Source organism: Oncorhynchus gorbuscha, linkage group LG18 (assembly GCF_021184085.1).
Source record: "Oncorhynchus gorbuscha isolate QuinsamMale2020 ecotype Even-year linkage group LG18, OgorEven_v1.0, whole genome shotgun sequence".
Taxonomy (NCBI): domain Eukaryota; kingdom Metazoa; phylum Chordata; class Actinopteri; order Salmoniformes; family Salmonidae; genus Oncorhynchus; species Oncorhynchus gorbuscha.
In genome coordinates, this window is record NC_060190.1 from 44,119,287 (window position 1) to 44,140,941 (window position 21,655).

The following is a 21,655-nucleotide window of genomic DNA, read 5'->3' on the forward strand; positions in this document are numbered from 1 at the left end:
TTGGCTTTATAAACAGTAGGCCTGGCCTATACCATGTTTAACCTAATTGTAAAAGTCTAGTGGGCAATTATTCCTGGTCAAAGGACCATGAAAAAGAGATGGAGGATTTTTGTGCACTAACTATAGCTAACCAGTGATTGTCCCATGTGTAACATGTACTATGTGTTGTGGCCAGATTTTGACGAGTGCAGTGTGTACGGGACCTGCAGCCAGTCCTGTACCAACACAGAGGGCTCGTACACCTGCAGCTGTGTGGAGGGCTACCTCCCTCAGCCCGACAACCGCTCCTGCAAGGCCAAAAATGGTAGGTAATAACCACCGGTCACTGCTACCAACACTCGTCTCTTCTTTTTTCTCCCTCTCAGCTTTCCAGGGGGCTTTCAATCTAGTGTAAATCTACTGTGCGGAGTTCTTATGAGCTGTTGGCCACTTTGTTGATATCCTACCTTTACACACCACTCACACTCCTCTCCTAGTACCAGTAGAAAGGAACTCGGTGCTGCTGATCGCCAACAGTCAGAACATCCAGGCCACGTCTCTGAGCGGCACCACGATCAGCCTGCTGTCCACCACCACCAAGCAGACCACCGCCATGGACTTCCTCTACGCCCAGGAACAGGTCTGCTGGATCCACGTTGGCGATTCGTCGGCCTCCACCCACCTCAAGTGTGCCAAGATCCCCAATCTCAAGAGCTTTGCTGACGAGAGGGTCATCAACATCTCCCTCAGCCTGCACCGTGAGTACTATAGTACAATATAAGACAACACAATACATCATCTCCCTCAGCCTGCACCGTGAGTACTATAGTACAATATAATACTACACAATACATCAACATCTCCCTCAGCCTGCACCGTGAGTACTATAGTACAATATAATACTACACAATACATCATCTCCCTCAGCCTGCACCGTGAGTACTATAGTACAATATAATACTACACAATACATCAACATCTCCCTCAGCCTGCACCGTGAGTACTATAGTACAATATAATACTACACAATACATCATCTCCCTCAGCCTGCACCGTGAGTACTATAGTACAATATAAGACAACACAATACATCATCTCCCTCAGCCTGCACCGTGAGTACTATAGTACAATATAATACTACACAATACATCATCTCCCTCAGCCTGCACCGTGAGTACTATAGTACAATATAATACTACACTATACATCACTCCCTCTGCCTGCACCGTGAGTACTATAGTACAATATAATACAATACATCACTCCCTCAGCCTGCACCGTGAGTACTATAGTACAATATAATATTACACTATATATCACTCCCTCAGCCTGTACCGTGAGTACATTGTCGAATAGTATGCCATACACTATGAAAGGTCACACCTTATTTTGGATAGTATGGCCATCTATATGTATAGTATGGCCATACTATACTATGTTATTTAGGGTTAGGTTTAGAATAGGGTTCCCGAGTGGCGTAGAGGTCCCGGTTGTGATCCTGGGCTGTATCAAAACCGGCCGTGATTGGGAGTCCCATAGGGCGGCGCACAATTGGCCCAGCGTCGTCCGGGTTTGGCCGGGGTAGGCTGTCATTGTAAGTAAGAATTTGTTCATAACTGACTTGCCTAGTTAAATAAAAACATGTACGACAATAAAGGTTGAGGTTGTTGACAGTTATTGAACATCTACTGAAAATCTACATGGGACTATCCAACTAGTGTTACCCTATATAATAGTACCCTACAATAACAACATCTGCCTCACTATAGTATAGTACAATACAGTATAATATACATCATTTTGCCTGCACTGGGTGCACTGTAGGAAAGTATGGTACAGTAAAATACAGTATAATATTACTCTAACTATACAATACTTTTTAGTACACTACATTGTATCATACCACACTGCTCAAGGTGAGTAACAGTCAGATAATACACCAACAGCTACACCCTCAAGTACATTAACATCTACACTGTGAGAACAGCAAACAGTTAGTACAATAGAGTATCACCCTCTGTTACAGCATGAATAGTTGAGTGGAGTACACTGTTACAACACAGCAGGCACATTACATCATAGCATCAACATCTCCCTCTGTTTGTCTACCACCAACTCCAGTTGAATATGACACATACTGTGGCAGTTCTACACGTAGAGGAAGTGTGTGTGTGTGTGCCTGCATTTTGTGCGTGTTGGTGTGTTAACACTGTAGCCGGAGTTGTGTAACGGCCAGTTTGGAAAAATTCCGAAGCAGTTTCTCTTCCAGTAAAAAAAAAAAGTAAGAGGAAAAACAGAGCCTGTGGATCTAAGGAAAAACATGTGTGTGTGAGCGTGTGTGTGAGCGTGTGTGTGAGCGTGTGTGTGAGCGTGTGTGTGAGCGTGTGTGTGAGCGTGTGTGTGAGCGTGTGTGTGAGCGTGTGTGTGAGCGTGTGTGTGAGCGTGTGTGTGAGCGTGTGTGTGAGCGTGTGTATGAGCGTGTGTATGAGCGTGTGTATGAGCGTGTGTATGAGCGTGTGTATGAGCGTGTGTATGAGTGTGTGTATAGCTTATAGGTCCACCCCAGTCTCCCCTCCCTGTCCCATCTCCCCTCCCTCCACTCCCATCTTGCCTCCCTACCTCCCCCAGTTTACTGCACACTCATGGCCTGGTTTTAGAGGAGACTTTCCACTATGAAACAGAGCAAAAACAGCACCACATCTAGTACTGGTACTTACCTGTTTATTACATGTCCCCCTTGTGGACTACACTTGACAACATTACAGTTTTTAATGAGTATGATTCATTTACACACATTTCATATGTTCATAGTAGAAACTTATCAGTTTTACACACACACACACACACACACACACACACACACACACACACACACACACACACACACACACACACACACACACACACACACACACACACACACACACACACACACACAGTGGTGGCCATAGCTGGTGTTCAGTGTGTCAGAACAGAGCCAGAGGGGGGTAAACAAGTAGACAGCTTTAATGCATCAACCTACAGACTAACCACACACTCTCTCTACTGCGTGAGTTTAGAGATACTTCACCCCTGACCCTCAAACCACTATCCCTTTCCCTCCCCCCTCTCTCATCTCACCCCTTTCCTGTCTAATTGAGCAGTAGAGCCCTTCGGCTCGCCTTGCTGTATATGTGTGCTGATTCTGAACCAAAGGAATGTGCAGGAAATTCCAACAGCTTCAGCTAGATTCTCCCCCTTTCTCTGCCTCACACACACACACACACACACACACACACACACACACACACACATGGACACATAGTCACACATGGACACACAAATGATAGAGGCGCACACACACACACATGGATACACATGTCTATCACACAGACACACACACCCATGAAGACACACACACACACACAAGCAACAGACACACACACGGCTGCTCCAGTGTGCTGTGTTGTGAAGTGCTGCCTGCCAGAGTGGAGCGACGACCGGGGCTGTATTGCCGTGGCGAGGAAACAATAAATTGGCATTCCACTTCCTGCCACCACGTCACCTACTTCCTGTTTCCAGAGTTATCGTGTGTGTGTGTGTGTGTGTGTGTGTGTGTGTGTGTGTGTGTGTGTGTGTGTGTGTGTGTGTGTGTGTGTGTGTGTGTGTGTGTGTGTAAAACTGCCACAATCCTTTGGAGGATATGTTGTCTGTCCCCCTTATTGCTGTTATTTTCACAGAAACCCTCAGAATAGAAGCTACGACCTTTAGCTAGTTATCCATCCACTATGGATGTTGCATATTTTGTTTCTTTCTGTAATATGTTAATCGTTTATTTTATTTTCCTATCGGTTTATCAGCTTGGAACCTTGACTGTGCACTAGAGATGTTGGTAATATGACACTGTCTGACTGTCTAATATGACACCAGTGCTAGCTAGCCTAGCCCTCAGATACTAGGCTAGGGAGAGTTGAGTAGTGTTTGTCAACGCTCCAGTGCTAGCTAGCCTAGCCCTCAGAGAGTAGGCTAGGGAGAGTTGAGTAGTGTTTGTCAACGCTCCAGTGCTAGCTAGCCTAGCCCTCAGAGACTAGGCTAGGGAGAGTTGATAGTTTGCTGAGGCTCTTGGCGTGTGAGTGTGACAGCGAATGAACGGGCCTCGCTCGCTGAGTCGACGCGGCCGGGTCGAGCAGGCAGCCAATGGCAGTGGTCGTCACATAGGACATGAAGGGTTTGCGGTTGCAGTGATTCATGACCTCGGCATGCCACACAGATGAGCGGTCCAGATGTGTTCTTCCTGCTCTCTCTCTCTTTCTCTTTTCTCTCTTTCTCTCTCTTTCTCTCTTTCTCTCTTTCTCTCTCTCTTTCTCTCTCTTTCTCTCTCTTTCTCTTTCTCTCTCTTTCTCTCTCTCTTTCTCTCTCTCTTTCTCTCTCTCTCTTCTCTCTCTCTCTCTCTCTCTTTCTCTCTCTCTCTCTCTTCTCTCTCTTTCTTTCTCTCTCTCTTTTCTCTCTCTCTCTTCTTTCTCTCTCTCTTTCTCTCTCTCTTTCTCTCTCTCTTTCTCTCTCTCTTTCTCTCTCTCTTTCTCTCTCTCTTTCTCTCTCTCTTTCTCTGTTTTGTTCCTCACTTTCTGTCTGTATATATCTATCTTACCTACCTCCAATACTTACCAAAGTTGACTGGGGCAGCTCTAGCAGAGCCGAAATTTGACGAACAGACTTGTTGGAAAGGTGGCATCCTATGACGATGCCACGTTGAAAGTCACTGAGCTCTTTCGTAAGGCCCATCTCCAACCATTGTTTGTCTATGGAGATTGCATGGCGGTGTACTCAATTTTCTACAACTGTCAGCAACAGGTATAGATGAAATAGCCGTAGTTGGTAGAGCATGGCGCTTGTAACGCCAGGGTAGTGGGTTCGATCCCCGGGACCACCCATACGTAGAATGTATGCACACATGACTGTAAGTCGCTTTGGATAAAAGCGTCTGCTAAATGGCATATATTATTTGAAGCGGTGTCCGCAGTACTTGTGTATAATTGTACGTGGTCCGCTGCAACTTCTTTTCACAATACAACAAACAGGCTCCTTCTGTTCAGAACAACACAGAATGTCATCTTGTAGCTGTACATCAAACAGTGGTCATGAATGTTAACACTGTAAATGAGTTTTATGATATGGAAATGTGAAGTGAACGTTTGGACTCACAGGTGTTTGGCTTGCATGACATCAAAGCGGTATTTTATTATAATCCTCAACGTCTCATCTTTCAAAAATACTTAAGAGTCCTCTTAATTTTCAGCAAGTCCCTCACTCAGACAAAACATTTTCAAAAGTTGCCCAATTAGCAGGAGGGATTGGGTCAACTTTTTGTTGCAAGCGGTGCACAAGTTCAAAACGTTTGTCAGTCAAAACCCGTGAAGCGCAGAGTCAGAGCTCTGACTGTGTGTGTGTGTGTGTGTGTGTGTGTGTGTGTGTGTGTGTGTGTGTGTGTGTGTGTGTGTGTGTGTGTGTGTGTATAGCATGTCACTGTACAACCACTGCATTCAGTTTAGGCACTTATCAGTGTCCAAATCAGCCATTTTCAACCCGTTTACTGGTACGAGTGTAAAGGGCTACGTCGTTAACCCAAAATGTGAATAATCCACTGTTATTAACAACGTTTTATAAGCACAGAATAATCCCTTTTAAAAACAATCACACTTGCCTAACACTTTAGCCGAACAGACTGGTGAGGGGTGGATTGTGGATGTGGGAATGTGCTTCCGCGTAAAGGAGCTAATTGGTCAAAGGCAGGCGCGTGCCTGGCAAAGCATTCTTTGCTCTAACCCCCTACCCAATCAGTGACCTGGCCTCACTAAAGTACATCGCCAGGGAGGGAAGCTCCTCACAGACAGCCACACAGGGCCAGGGCAGGCCCCAGATTAGCCACTGACTAACACTGTGCCTGCCTACACAGCCATCAAGGCACTGCCACCCCTACTGGGTGTTACAGTACTGGGAAGTCCTCATTAAAAGATAAAAATAAACAATGTCTAGGTTACTGGGACAGAGGCTGGGCGGAAATGAGTAGGTTTAATGATCATCTTTAACAAGGGGATTTGAGTTAAGACCAGCATGTCTAGCTGTACACTAGCTTTAGTTGGGGGGGGGGTGTTTTAAAAGATTAGGGCTGTGTAGCAGTCTCCTCTTGACTGGAGGCCCCAATGTCTGAGCCATGTCTAGCTATGTAAAATGGCTGTTTGTGAAAACCCAAATATATCTGTATTTTAGTACATTGTATTGGATTAAATGTGTGTGTGCGTGTGTGTGTGTGCGTGCGTGTGTGTGTGTGTGTGTGTGTACAGTCACCTATCCTAAGTACTGTAGGATGGAGCTGGCACGACGTAATAAACTCTGTCAGCTAGCCTTATGTTAATGGTTGAATTGATTCTAAGGCCAGTTTGATTAGCTTGAGTGTTAAGGATTCCTTGGTAAAGCAGCAGTCGGGGTTATGGGGAAGGGGGTTATGGGGAAGGGGTTATGGGGAAGGGGTTATGGGGAAGGGGGTAATGGGGAAGTAATGAGGAAGGCGGTTATGGGGAAGGGGTTATGGTGAAGTAATGAGGAAGGGGGTTATGGGGAAGGGGGTTATGGTGAAGTAATGAGGAAGGGGGTTATGGGGAAGGGGGTTATGGTGAAGTAATGAGGAAGGGGGTTATGGGGAAGGGGGTTATGGGGAAGTAATGAGGAAGGGGTTATGGGGAAGGGGGTTATGGGGAAGTAATGAGGAAGGGGTTATGGGGAAGTAATGAGGAAGGGGTTATGGGGAAGTAATGAGGAAGGGGTTATGGGGAAGGGGGTTATGGGGAAGTAAGGGGGAAGGGGTTATGGTGAAGGGGGTTATGGTGAAGGGGGTTATGGTGAAGGGGTTATGGTGAAGGGGTTATGGTGAAGGGGGTTATGGGGAAGGGGGTTATGGGGAAGGGGGTTATGGGGAAGGGGGTTATGGGGAAGGGGGTTATGGGGAAGGGGTTATGGGGAAGGGGTTATGGGGAAGGGGGTAAAGGGGTAATGGGGAAGTAAGGGGGTAATGGGGAAGTAAGGGGTAATGGGGAAGTAAGGGGGTAATGGGGAAGTAAGGGGGGAATGGGGGTAAGGGGGTAATGGGGAATGGGGAGTAAGGGTAGGGGGTAATGGGGAAGTAAGGGGTAATGGGGAAGTAAGGGGTAATGGGGAAGTAAGGGGTAATGGGGAAGTAAGGGGTAATGGGGAAGTAAGGGGTAATGGGGAAGTAAGGGGGTAATGGGGAAGTAAGGGGGTAATGGGGAAGTAAGGGGGTAAGGGGTTATGGGGAAGGGGTATATGGTGAAGTAATGGGGTAATGGGGAAGGGGGCTATGGTGAAGTAATGAGGAAGGGGGTTATGGTGAAGTAATGAGGAGGGGTTATGGTGAAGTAATGAGGGAGGGGGTTATGGTGAAGTAATGAGGGGTAATGGGGGGGGTTATGGTGAAGTAATGAGGGAGGGGGGGAAGGGGTTATGGTGAAGTAATGAGGAAGGGGTTATGGTGAAGTAAGGGGGTAATGGTGAAGTAAGGGGTAATGGGAAGAGGGTTATGGTGAAGTAATGGGGAAGGGGGTTATGGTGAAGTAATGGGGAAGGGGTTATGGGGAAGGGGTATATGGTGAAGTAATGGGGTAATGGGGTATATGGTGAAGTAATGGGGTATATGGTGAAGTAATGGGGTAATGGGGTATATGGTGAGGTAATGGGGTATATGGTGAGGTAATGGGGTATATGGTGAGGTAATGGGGTATATGGTGAAGTAATGGGGTAATGGGGTATATGGTGAAGTAATGGGGTAATGGGGAAGGGGTTATGGTGAAGTAATGAGGAAGGGGGTTATGGTGAAGTAATGAGGAAGGGGGCTATGGTGAAGTAATGAGGAAGGGGGCTATGGTGAAGTAATGAGGGAGGGTGTTATGGTGAAGTAATGAGGAAGGGGGTTATGGTGAAGTAATGAGGAAGGGGGTTATGGTGAAGTAATGAGGAAGGGGGTTATGGTGAAGTAATGAGGAAGGGGGTTATGGTGAAGTAATGAGGAAGGGGTTATGGTGAAGTAATGAGGAAGGGGTTATGGTGAAGTAATGAGGAAGGGGTTATGGTGAAGTAATGAGGAAGGGGGTTATGGTGAAGTAATGAAGGAGGAAGGGGTTATGGTGAAGTAATGAGGAAGGGGGTTATGGTGAAGTAATGAGGAAGGGGTCATGGTGAGGTAATGGGGAAGGGGGTCATGGTGAGGTAATGGGGAAGTAATGGGGAAGAGGGTTATGGGGAAGTAATGGGGAAGAGGGTTATGGGGAAGGGGTTATGGTGAAGTAATGGGGAAGGGGGTTATGGGGAAGGGGGTTATGGTGAAGTTATGGGGAAGGGGTTATGGGGAAGGGGTATATGGTGAAGTAATGGGGTAATGGGGTATATGGTGAAGTAATGGGGTATATGGTGAAGTAATGGGGTATATGGTGAAGTAATGGGGTATATGGTGAAGTAATGGGGTAATGGGGTATATGGTGAGGTAATGGGGTATATGGTGAGGTAATGGGGTATATGGTGAGGTAATGGGGTATATGGTGAAGTAATGGGGTAATGGGGTATATGGTGAAGTAATGGGGTAATGGGGAAGGGGGTTATGGTGAAGTAATGAGGAAGGGCTATGGTGAAGTAATGAGGAAGGGGGCTATGGTGAAGTAATGAGGAGGGTGTTATGGTGAAGTAATGAGGAAGGGGTTATGGTGAAGTAATGAGGAAGGGGTTATGGTGAAGTAATGAGGAAGGGGGTTATGGTGAAGTAATGAGGAAGGGGGTTATGGTGAAGTAATGAGGAAGGGGGTTATGGTGAAGTAATGAGGAAGGGGGTTATGGTGAAGTAATGAGGAAGGGGTTATGGTGAAGTAATGAGGAAGGGGTTATGGTGAAGTAATGAGGAAGGGGGTTATGGTGAAGTAAGGGGGTAATGGGGAAGGGGTTATGGTGAAGTAAGGGGGTAATGAGGAAGGGTGTTATGGTGAAGTAATGGGGAAGGGGGTAATGGGGAAGAGGGTTATGGTGAAGTAATGGGGAAGGGGGTTATGGGGAAGGGGTTATGGTGAAGTAATGGGGAAGGGGGTGATGGTGAAGTAATGGGGAAGGGGGTTATGGTGAAGTAATGGGGAAGGGGGTTATGGGGAAGGGGTTATGGTGAAGTAATGGGGAAGGGGTTATGGTGAAGTAATGAGGAAGGGGGTTATGGTGAAGTAATGGGGAAGGGGGTAATGGGGAAGGGGTAATGGGGAAGGGGTTATGGTGAAGTAATGGGGACGGGGTATATGGTGAAGTAAGGGGTAATGGGGAAGGGGTTATGGTGAAGTAATGGGGAAGGGGTTATGGGGAAGGGGGTTATGGTGAAGTAATATGGAAAGGGGTCATGGTGAAGTAATGAGGAAGGGGTCATGGTGAGGTAATGAGGAAGGGGGGTCATGGTGAGGTAATGGGGAAGGGGGTCATGGTGAGGTAATGGGGAAGTAATGGGGAAGAGGGTTATGGGGAAGTAATGGGGAAGAGGGTTATGGGGAAGGGGGTTATGGTGAAGTAATGAGGAAGGGGGTTATGGGGAAGGGGGTTATGGTGAAGTTATGGGGAAGGGGGTTATGGGGAAGGGGTATATGGTGAAGTAATGGGGTAATGGGGTATATGGTGAAGTAATGGGGTATATGGTGAAGTAATGGGGTATATGGTGAAGTAATGGGGTATATGGTGAAGTAATGGGGTATATGGTGAAGTAATGGGGTATATGGTGAAGTAATGGGGTATATGGTGAAGTAATGGGGTATATGGTGAAGTAATGGGGTATATGGTGAAGTAATGGGGTATATGGTGAAGTAATGGGGTATATGGTGAAGTAATGGGGTATATGGTGAAGTAATGGGGTATATGGTGAAGTAATGGGGTATATGGTGAAGTAATGGGGTATATGGGGTATATGGGTGAAGTAATGGGGTATATGGTGAAGTAATGGGGTAATGGGGTATATGGTGAGGTAATGGGGTATATGGGGTATATGGTGGGGTAATGGGGTATATGGTGAAGTAATGGGGTAATGGGGAAGGGGGTTATGGTGAAGTAATGAGGAAGGGGTTATGGTGAAGTAATGAGGGAGGGGTTATGGTGAAGTAATGAGGAAGGAAGGGGAAGGTTATGGTGAAGTAATGAGGAAGGGGTTATGGTGAAGTAATGAGGAAGGGGGTTATGGTGAAGTAATGAGGAAGGGGGTTATGGTGAAGTAATGGGGAAGGGGTTATGGTGAAGTAATGGGGAAGGGGTTATGGTGAAGTAAGGGGTAATGGGGAAGGGGTTATGGTGAAGTAAAGGGGTAATGGGGAAGGGGTTATGGTGAAGTAATGGGGTAATGGGGAAGGGGGTTATGGTGAAGTAATGGGGAAGGGGGTAATGGGGAAGAGGGTTATGGTGAAGTAATGGGGAAGGGGTTATGGGGAAGGGGGGGATGGTGAAGTAATGGGGAAGGGGTGATGGTGAAGTAATGGGGAAGGGGTGATGGTGAAGTAATGAGGAAGGGGTTATGGTGAAGTAATGGGGAAGGGGGTTATGGTGAAGTAATGGGGAAGGGGTTATGGTGAAGTAAGGGGGTAATGGGGAAGGGGTTATGGTGAAGTAAAGGGTAATGGGGAAGGGGGTTATGGTGAAGTAATGGGGTAATGGGGAAGGGGGTTATGGTGAAGTAATGGGGAAGGGGGTAATGGGGAAGAGGGTTATGGTGAAGTAATGGGGAAGGGGTTATGGGGAAGGGGTGATGGTGAAGTAATGGGGAAGGGGGTGATGGTGAAGTAATGGGGAAGGGGGTGATGGTGAAGTAATGGGGAAGGGGTTATGGTGAAGTAATGAGGAAGGGGGTTATGGTGAAGTAATGGGGAAGGGGGTAATGGGGAAGGGGGTAATGGGGAAGGGGGTAATGGGGAAGAGGGTTATGGTGAAGTAATGGGGACGGGGTATATGGTGAAGTAAGGGGGTAATGGGGAAGGGGGTTATGGTGAAGTAATGGGGAAGGGGGTTATGGGGAAGGGGTTATGGTGAAGTAATGTGGAAAGGGGTCATGGTGAAGTAATGAGGAAGGGGGTCATGGTGAGGTAATGAGGAAGGGGGTCATGGTGAGGTAATGGGGAAGGGGGTCATGGTGAGGTAATGGGGAAGAGGGTTATGGGGAAGTAATGGGGAAGAGGGTTATGGGGAAGGGGGTTATGGTGAAGTTATGGGGAAGGGGTATATGGTGAAGTAATGGGGTAATGGGGTATATGGTGAAGTAATGGGGTAATAGGGAAGGGGTTATGGTGAAGTAATGAGGAAGGGGTTATGGTGAAGTAATGAGGAAGGGGGTTATGGTGAAGTAATGAGGGAGGGGGTTATGGTGAAGTAATGAGGGAGGGGGTTATGGTGAAGTAATGAGGGAGGGGGTTATGGTGAAGTAATGAGGAGGGGTTATGGTGAAGTAATGAGGAAGGGGTTATGGTGAAGTAATGAGGAAGGGGGTTATGGTGAAGTAATGAGGAAGGGGGTTATGGTGAAGTAATGAGGAAGGGGGTTATGGTGAAGTAATGAGGAAGGGGGTTATGGTGAAGTAAGGGGTAATGGGGAAGGGGGTTATGGTGAAGTAAGGGGGAAGGGGGTTATGGTGAAGTAATGGGGAAGGGGGTAATGGGGAAGAGGGTTATGGTGAAGTAATGGGGACGGGGTATATGGTGAAGGGGGTAATGGGGAAGGGGTTATGGTGAAGTAATGAGGAAGGGGGTTATGGTGAAGTAATGGGGAAGGGGGTAATGGGGAAGAGGGTTATGGTGAAGTAATGGGGAAGGGGTTATGGGGAAGTAATGGGGAAGGGGGAAAGGGGGTAATGGGGAAGGGGTAATGGGGAAGTAAGGGGGTAATGGGGAAGTAAGGGGGTAATGGGGAAGTAAGGGGGTAATGGGGAAGTAAGGGGTAATGGGGAAGTAAGGGGGTAATGGGGAAGTAAGGGGGTCATGGTGAAGTAATGAGGAAGGGGTCATGGTGAAGTAAGGGGGTAATGGGGTCATGGTGAAGTAATGAGGAAGGGGGTCATGGTGAAGTAATGAGGAAGGGGGTCATGGTGAGGTAATGGGGAAGGGGTCATGGTGAGGTAATGGGGAAGGGGGTCATGGTGAGGTAATGGGGAAGTAATGGGGAAGAGGGTTATGGGGAAGTAATGGGGAAGACGGTTATGGGGAAGGGGTTATGGTGAAGTAATGGGGAAGGGGTTATGGGGAAGGGGGTTATGGTGAAGTTATGGGGAAGGGGGTTATGGGGAAGGGGTTATGGTGAAGTTATGGGGAAGGGGTTATGGGGAAGGGGTTATGGTGAAGTTATGGGAAGGGGGTTATGGGGAAGGGGTATATGGTGAAGTAATGGGGTAATGGGGTATATGGTGAAGTAATGGGGTATATGGTGAGGTAATGGGGTATATGGTGAGGTAATGGGGTATATGGTGAGGTAATGGGGTATATGGTGAGGTAATGGGGTATATGGTGAAGTAATGGGGTAATGGGGTTATGGTGAAGTAATGGGGAAGGGGGTTATGGGGAAGGGGTTATGGTGAAGTAATGGGGAAGGGGTTATGGTGAAGTAATGAGGAAGGGGGCTATGGTGAAGTAATGAGGAGGGTGTTATGGTGAAGTAATGAGGAAGGGGGGGGTATGGTGAAGTAATGAGGAAGGGGTTATGGTGAAGTAATGAGGAAGGGGTTATGGTGAAGTAATGAGGAAGGGGTTATGGTGAAGTAATGAGGAAGGGGTTATGGTGAAGTAATGAGGAAGGGGTTATGGTGAAGTAATGAGGAAGGGGTTATGGTGAAGTAATGAGGAAGGGGGTTATGGTGAAGTAAGGGGGTAATGGGGAAGGGGGTTATGGTGAAGTAAGGGGTAATGAGGAAGGGTGTTATGGTGAAGTAATGGGGAAGGGGGAAGGGGGTAATGGGGAAGGGGGTGAAGTAATGGGGAAGGGGGTTATGGTGAAGTAATGGGGACGGGGTATATGGTGAAGTAAGGGGGTAATGGGGAAGGGGGTTATGGTGAAGTAATGGGGAAGGGGTTATGGGGAAGGGGGTTATGGTGAAGTAATATGGAAAGGGGTCATGGTGAAGTAATGAGGAAGGGGGTCATGGTGAGGTAATGGGGAAGGGGGTCATGGGGATGGTGAGGTAATGGGGAAGTAATGGGGAAGAGGGTTATGGGGAAGTAATGGGGAAGAGGGTTATGGGGAAGGGGTTATGGTGACGTAATGAGGAAGGGGGTTATGGGGAAGGGGTTATGGTGAAGTTATGGGGAAGGGGTTATGGGGAAGGGGTATATGGTGAAGTAATGGGGTAATGGGGTATATGGTGAAGTAATGGGGTATATGGTGAAGTAATGGGGTATATGGTGAAGTAATGGGGTATATGGTGAAGTAATGGGGTATATGGTGAAGTAATGGGGTATATGGTGAAGTAATGGGGTATATGGTGAAGTAATGGGGTATATGGTGAAGTAATGGGGTATATGGTGAAGTAATGGGGTATATGGTGAAGTAATGGGGTATATGGTGAGGTAATGGGGTATATGGTGAAATGTAATGGGGTAATGGGGTATATGGTGAAGTAATGGGGTAATGGGGAAGGGGGTTATGGTGAAGTAATGAGGAAGGGGGTTATGGTGAAGTAATGAGGGAGGGGGTTATGGTGAAGTAATGAGGAAGGGGGTTATGGTGAAGTAATGAGGAAGGGGGTAATGGGGAAGAGGGTTATGGTGAAGTAATGGGGAAGGGGGTTATGGGGAAGGGGGTAATGGGGAAGTAAGGGGGTAATGGGGAAGTAAGGGGTTATGGTGAAGGGGTTATGGTGAAGGGGGTTATGGTGAAGTAAGGGGGTTATGGTGAAGGGGGTTATGGTGAAGTAATGGGGAAGGGGTTATGGTGAAGTAATGGGGAAGGGGGGTTATGGTGAAGTAATGGGGAAGGGGGTTATGGGGAAGTAATGGGGAAGGGGGTAATGGGGAAGGGGTTATGGTGAAGTAAGGGGGTAATGGGGAAGGGGTTATGGTGAAGTAATGAGGAAGGGGTTATGGTGAAGTAAGGGGGTAATGGGGAAGGGGGTTATGGTGAAGTAAGGGGGTAATGGGGAAGGGGGTTATGGTGAAGTAAGGGGTAATGGGGAAGGGGTTATGGTGAAGTAAGGGGGTAATGGGGTCATGGTGAAGTAATGAGGAAGGGGGTCATGGTGAGGTAATGGGGAAGGGGGTCATGGTGAGGTAATGGGGAAGTAATGGGGAAGAGGGTTATGGGGAAGTAATGGGGAAGAGGGTTATGGGGAAGGGGTTATGGTGAAGTAATGAGGAAGGGGGTTATGGGGAAGGGGTTATTGTGAAGTAATGGGGTAATGGGGTATATGGTGAAGTAATGGGGTATATGGTGAAGTAATGGGGTAATGGGGTATATGGTGAAGTAATGGGGTAATGGGGTATATGGTGAAGTAATGGGGTAATGGGGTATATGGTGAGGTAATGGGGTATATGGTGAAGTAATGGGGTAATGGGGTATATGGTGAAGTAATGGGGTAATGGGGAAGGGGGTTATGGTGAAGTAATGAGGAAGGGGTTATGGTGAAGTAATGAGGGAGGGGGTTATGGTGAAGTAATGAGGAAGGGGTTATGGTGAAGTAATGAGGAAGGGGGTTATGGTGAAGTAATGAGGAAGGGGTTATGGTGAAGTAATGAGGAAGGGGTTATGGTGAAGTAATGAGGAAGGGGGTTATGGTGAAGTAATGAGGAAGGGGGTTATGGTGAAGTAATGAGGAAGGGGGTTATGGTGAAGTAATGAGGAAGGGGTTATGGTGAAGTAAGGGGTAATGGGGAAGGGGGTTATGGTGAAGTAAGGGGGAAGGGGTTATGGTGAAGTAAGGGGGTAATGGGGAAGGGGGTTATGGTGAAGTAAGGGGGTAATGGGGAAGGGGGTTATGGTGAAGTAATGAGGAAGGGTGTTATGGTGAAGTAATGGGGAAGGGGTAATGGGGAAGAGGGTTATGGTGAAGTAATGGGGAAGGGGGTTATGGGGAAGGGGTTATGGTGAAGTAATGGGGAAGGGGGTTATGGTGAAGTAATGGGGAAGGGGTGATGGTGAAGTAATGGGGAAGGGGTGATGGTGAAGTAATGGGTAATGGGGAAGGGGTTATGGTGAAGTAATGAGGAAGGGGTTATGGTGAAGTAATGGGGAAGGGGGTAATGGGGAAGGGGTAATGGGGAAGAGGGTTATGGTGAAGTAAGGGGTAATGGGGAAGGGGGTTATGGTGAAGTAAGGGGGTAATGGGGAAGGGGGTTATGGTGAAGTAATGGGGAAGGGGTTATGGGGAAGGGGGTTATGGTGAAGTAATGTGGAAAGGGGTCATGGTGAAGTAATGAGGAAGGGGGTCATGGTGAGGTAATGAGGAAGGGGGTCATGGTGAGGTAATGGGGAAGGGGGTCATGGTGAGGTAATGGGGAAGTAATGGGGAAGAGGGTTATGGGGAAGGGGGTTATGGTGAAGTAATGAGGAAGGGGTTATGGGGAAGGGGTTATGGTGAAGTTATGGGGAAGGGGGTTATGGGGAAGGGGTATATGGTGAAGTAATGGGGTAATGGGGTATATGGTGAAGTAATGGGGTATATGGTGAAGTAATGGGGTATATGGTGAAGTAATGGGGTATATGGTGAAGTAATGGGGTATATGGTGAAGTAATGGGTATATGGTGAAGTAATGGGGTATATGGTGAAGTAATGGGGTATATGGTGAAGTAATGGGGTATATGGTGAAGTAATGGGGTAATGGGGTATATGGTGAAGTAATGGGGTAATGGGGTATATGGTGAAGTAATGGGGTAATGGGGAAGTAATGAGGAAGGGGTTATGGTGAAGTAATGAGGAAGGGGTTATGGTGAAGTAATGAGGAAGGGGTTATGGTGAAGTAATGAGGAAGGGGGTTATGGTGAAGTAATGAGGAAGGGGGTTATGGTGAAGTAATGAGGAAGGGGGTTATGGTGAAGTAATGAGGAAGGGGGTTATGGTGAAGTAAGGGGGTAATGGGGAAGGGGGTTATGGTGAAGTAAGGGGTAATGGGGAAGGGGGTTATGGTGAAGTAAGGGGGTAATGGGGAAGGGGTTATGGTGAAGTAATGGGGTAATGGGGAAGGGGGTTATGGTGAAGTAATGAGGAAGGGGGTTATGGTGAAGTAATGGGGAAGGGGGTAATGGGGAAGAGGGTTATGGTGAAGTAATGGGGAAGGGGGTTATGGGGAAGAGGGTTATGGTGAAGTAATGGGGAAGGGGGTTATGGGGAAGGGGTTATGGTGAAGTAATGGGGAAGGGGGTATGGTGAAGTAATGGGGAAGGGGGTGATGGTGAAGTAATGGGGAAGGGGGTTATGGTGAAGTAATGGGGAAGGGGGTTATGGGGAAGGGGGTTATGGTGAAGTAATGAGGAAGGGGTTATGGTGAAGTAATGGGGAAGGGGGTAATGGGGAAGAGGGTTATGGTGAAGTAATGGGGAAGGGGTATATGGTGAAGTAAGGGGTAATGGGGAAGGGGGTTATGGTGAAGTAATGAGGAAGGGGGTCATGGTGAGGTAATGGGGAAGGGGGTCATGGTGAGGTAATGGGGAAGGGGGTCATGGTGAGGTTATGGGGAAGTAATGGGGAAGAGGGTTATGGGGAAGTAATGGGGAAGAGGGTTATGGGGAAGGGGGTTATGGTGAAGTAATGAGGAAGGGGTTATGGGGAAGGGGTTATGGTGAAGTTATGGGGAAGGGGGTTATGGGGAAGGGGAAGGGGGTATGGTGAAGTAATGGGGTAATGGGGTATATGGTGAAGTAATGGGGTATATGGTGAAGTAATGGGGTATATGGTGAAGTAATGGGGTATATGGTGAAGTAATGGGGTATATGGTGAAGTAATGGGGTATATGGTGAAGTAATGGGGTATATGGTGAAGTAATGGGGTATATGGTGAAGTAATGGGGTATATGGTGAAGTAATGGGGTATATGGTGAAGTAATGGGGTATATGGTGAAGTAATGGGGTATATGGTGAAGTAATGGGGTATATGGTGAAGTAATGGGGTAATGGGGTATATGGTGAAGTAATGGGGTAATGGGGTATATGGTGAGGTAATGGGGTATATGGTGAAGTAATGGGGTAATGGGGTATATGGTGAAGTAATGGGGTAATGGGGAAGGGGTTATGGTGAAGTAATGAGGAAGGGGGTTATGGTGAAGTAATGAGGGAGGGGGTTATGCTGAAGTAATGAGGGAGGGGGTTATGGTGAAGTAATGAGGAAGGGGTTATGGTGAAGTAATGAGGAAGGGGGTTATGGTGAAGTAATGAGGAAGGGGTTATGGTGAAGTAATGAGGAAGGGGGTTATGGTGAAGTAAGGGGGTAATGGGGAAGGGGTTATGGTGAAATAATGAGGAAGGGGTTATGGTGAATTAAGGGGGTAATGGGGAAGGGGGTTATGGTGAAGTAATGAGGAAGGGGTTATGGTGAAGTAATGGGGAAGGGGGTAATGGGGAAGAGGGTTATGGTGAAGTAATGGGGAAGGGGTTATGGGGAAGGGGTTATGGTGAAGTAATGAGGAAGGGGGTTATGGTGAAGTAAGGGGGTAATGGGGAAGGGGTTATGGTGAAGTAATGAGTAAGGGGGTTATGGTGAAGTAAGGGGGTAATGGGGAAGAGGGTTGTGGTGAGGTAATGGGGAAGGGGTTATGGTGAAGTAATGAGGAAGGGGGTAATGGTGAAGTAATGGGAAAGGGGGTAATGGTGAAGTAATGGGAAAGGGGGTAATGGTGAAGTAATGGGAAAGGGGGTAATGGTGAAGTAATGGGAAAGGGGGTAATGGAAGGGGGTAATGGTGAAGTAATGGGAAAGGGGGTAATGGAAGGGGGTAATGGTGAAGTAATGGGAAAGGGGGTAATGGAAGGGGGTAATGGTGAAGTAATGGGAAAGGGGGTAATGGGAAAGGGGGTAATGGGAAAGGGGATGGTGGTAAAGTAATGGGGAAGGGGGTGATCAGGGCCTATTAGCTGCTCTCTGCCACCTCCACATTCAACAAGATGTTCTTTATACACATACCCCTCCGTCCCATCTAATCACCCCTTAAACTATTTTGAAATGATTGGCATTGCTCTGTCTTTTTTTCTCCTCCTTTCTCTCCCTCCTCTTCTTCAGTTCTTCTTGTCCCTCTTAATGTGCGTGCCCCTGGCTGGTCTTAACCAGTACCACGTTTAGGAGTAGCGTGTTCTTTTCTCCCTTCTCCTTTTGGCCCGCTTTTTCTTTTGTGCGAGTTTCCCTTATCATGTGATGTGTTCTCCAGATGGTGTTTAAGACTGGAGTGTTCTGAATGTAGGAGATTGGCTTTGGGGATAGGATGGTGGATGTGAGGAGGGAGGGAGAGAAAGTTAGATGCACAAATATCATACTGCCCCAAAAATGCTAACTTCCCCTGTTATTGTAATGGTAAGAGGTTGGCATGTCTTGGGGGTGTGAGATTTGTAACTTTCTCACTCGTCATTAATCATGATTCATTCAGGACTATCTGTGGTAGCATCCACATTAATGTAGAAGTGTTTAGAAACGTATTATATTCTTATTTAGAAAAAAGTGACTCCAAAATACATTTACCATTTAATTTCTATTGAGCACAAAATCATCTGAAACACAACCAAAACAAACAGAAAATGATTCCAAGTTTGTAGAGTCACAAGCTTGATGGAATCATTGCTTGCTAGGAATTTGGGACCAAATACTAAACTTTTGACTCCTTTTAATACACATATTTCAGTGAATTTGTCCCAATACTTATGCTCCTCTAGAATGTTTTCAGTGTATATTCCACCATTTTAAACTGTTCAACCGATATGGATAATAATACCCCTCGGATTAATGCGGACAGTCTGCACTTTAACCTCATAGTCATTGTATCATTTCAAATCCAAAGTGCTGGAGCCAAAACAGAAACAAATTGTCACTGTCCCAATACTTTTGGAGCTCACTGTAGATGTGGCTCTGATTAGTCCAATAGCAAGTGCAGGTTAGAAATACGCCCTCACAAATTCCCTGTATATAAATCTAGTCCTCTCTCTCTGAGGTGCAGAGGGCTGAGCAGAGTAAACAACCTATTTGGAGGAGAGAAAAAAAGGGAAAAGGCACTGTGGTCTGTTTTTTCAATTATGTTGTGTTGTTTTTATAGTGCAATTTTGGTCAGACAGAAGTGCAGTAAATGAATGCAGACTGTTTTTCCTCTCTTCTAGGGAAGGAAACACCGGACGGGGAGGGATGGGGTGATGATGCATGGAGGAAGAAGAGAGAAGTGGGAGTAGAGTGGGAGGGAGCGAGGGTGGGTGGGAGGGAGCGAGGGTGGGTGGGAGGGAGCGAGGGTGGGTGGGAGGGAGCGAGGGAGCGAGGGTGGGTGGGTGGGAGCGAGGGTGGGTGGGTGGGTGGGAGGGAGCGAGGGTGGGAGAGAGCGAGGGAGGTGGAAAAAAGTATTTGGCTTCCCGGTTAGAGTTTCTGTTTATCAGTTCCAATGATGGGCAATGGACTTGTTCTACTATTTCGTTTTTAGCTGTTGAGCACACTGTTAGGGTGTTTTTCAACCCTCCTCCACCACACTCCATTCTTTCTCCACTCCTCCTCTTCCTCTTTTCTCTTTTGTTTTATCATGGCTTAATCAACGTAGTTTGGCCTGGTGGCCAGCTGGGAGTGTTTAAGCGTGGTTCCATGTTAAAATAAAAAGCACCATGGGGAATATGACCCCTGATTCCCGTAAACCTCCTTCTCTCCTCTCCTCTCCTCTCCTACTGGCACAATAAAGGTATTTAAAAAAAAAATTCTCTAAGCCAGCTGCTGCTACATAATACATTTTCCTAATGGAAACCATAAAATCTCTCTTCATCTCCCCCCTTTGTCAATTAAAAAAATATATTTTTCTTATGTGCATAAATGTCATCCATTTTGCCTGCCCTCTCCATTCAATCGTGTGTGTGTGTGTGTGTGTGTGTGTGTGAATGAAACAATGAAACCTCCTTTTGAATTCCATTTAGATTTATTGGCCATGAGCTGGTAAGCTTTCACTAGACATACTGTTATTGCCCTCTTAGACCATAGAATTTGCCTCATCATCCTACTCTTTCCTCTTTTAGAGAAAACTATCCCCTTGACCCTCCTAAATCAACACAGCGCCACCAGACGTGTGAGAGAGAGAGACTGAAAGAGTGTTTGTAAGTTGAGTTTTGGGGTATCTGCTCAATAAAATGCACCTTGTGGGATGCCCCCTGCCTCAGAGAGAGCGCGAGAGAGACACACACACACACTTTAAACCCAGTTCTAATATTACAAGTTTAGGGGACTGTATCACTGTGTTCCCCAGTGTCTCATCTCTCCTTTTCCTTCAACTCTGACAATGGGGCTCTTTCTGTAAGTCTGGCAAACACTCAGTCTATGGTTGCTGTGGGAGGGAGTGTGTGTGTGTGTGTGTGTGTGTGTGTGTGTGTGTGTGTGTGTGTGTGTGTGTGTTGCTCTTTCTCTCTCCTCTGCCCTCTGTATGTGCTGTATTCGGCATTGAAGGGAAAATGCCCTGCTCCACCCAAACAAGTCTCAGTGGGGTGGGGCATAACATATATGTGTGTGTGTGTGTGTCAGACTTGGGTTGAAACACGTTGAGGATTTGCTTTACTCTGGACAGTGCCAGGTGGACGGGGTTTGCACTTCTTTCTATTCATATTATTGTAACAGACAAGCTCAATGTAGCACGTATAGTAGTATCTGAGATCAGGTCTGGCCTGTGTGTTTGTCCAGGTCTTTGAAGTTCTTGGAGGGGTGGGGCTGGGTCTATCCTCAGGCCATGGGAAAATCTACCAGTCTTAAATGGGAGATAACACAGTACCATTTCTACCACTCTAACAACCACATTCTCACTCCTCTCCCAGCTGGAACAACCATATTAAAAAGGACCATAACACAACTACTGGATAACTAACTAATACCAAATGCAGCCACAGTGAAGCAGGGGGTATATAATGGGTATAATAGTACTGGAGTGCTGGGATAGAAGTTGCCCCGTAACCACAGATCTAGGATCAGATATTCCAATCCAAAGCCAAACCATCAGCAGGTTTTTAGAAAGAATCGGACCCTGTATCAGTGGTTCGGGGCAACTTCTGCATACTGTTGGTGGACTTGGGAAGAAGGAGAGTAAGAGAGAGTGAGTCTGTCTGTGAATGACAGGAACATTGCTTAGAGGAAGCCTAATTTGCCAATGTCACGGTCATCTCTTTTGACATTCAGGGAAATTGCAAAGAATAACCCGAATTACAGAGGCTGCCAGGCTTTCTAGGCAACCGACCTGCGTGAGTCTGTGTGTGTGCGTGCTCCAGAATGCTTATGTGTGTGTTGCTGTGTGTCATTCTGTAAGCGAGTGTCAAGGCTTTCCGCCACGCTGCATGTTATATTATAGCTTAATATGTATCCCTCTTCCATCACCACTCTGCTGCACATACAGTATGTAGAGGACACACACACACACACACACACACACACACACACACACACACACACACACACACACACACACACACACACACACACACACACACACACACACACACACACA

The 21,655-nt window shown here is 47.0% G+C and overlaps 1 protein-coding gene across 4 annotated transcripts in view; it reads left to right on the forward strand.

The window, feature by feature from the left end:
- The window catches only part of LOC124003439 (low-density lipoprotein receptor-related protein 1-like), a 182,549-nt gene that overhangs the window by 76,000 nt on the left and 84,894 nt on the right, over nt 1–21,655 (forward strand). For all 4 annotated transcript variants that reach the window (XM_046311699.1, XM_046311701.1, XM_046311700.1 and 1 more), the window contains exons 5-6: nt 176–304; nt 477–737. In XM_046311699.1, coding sequence (XP_046167655.1) covers nt 176–304; nt 477–737 — 390 coding nt within the window. The remainder of the gene's footprint in view (nt 1–175; nt 305–476; nt 738–21,655) is intronic.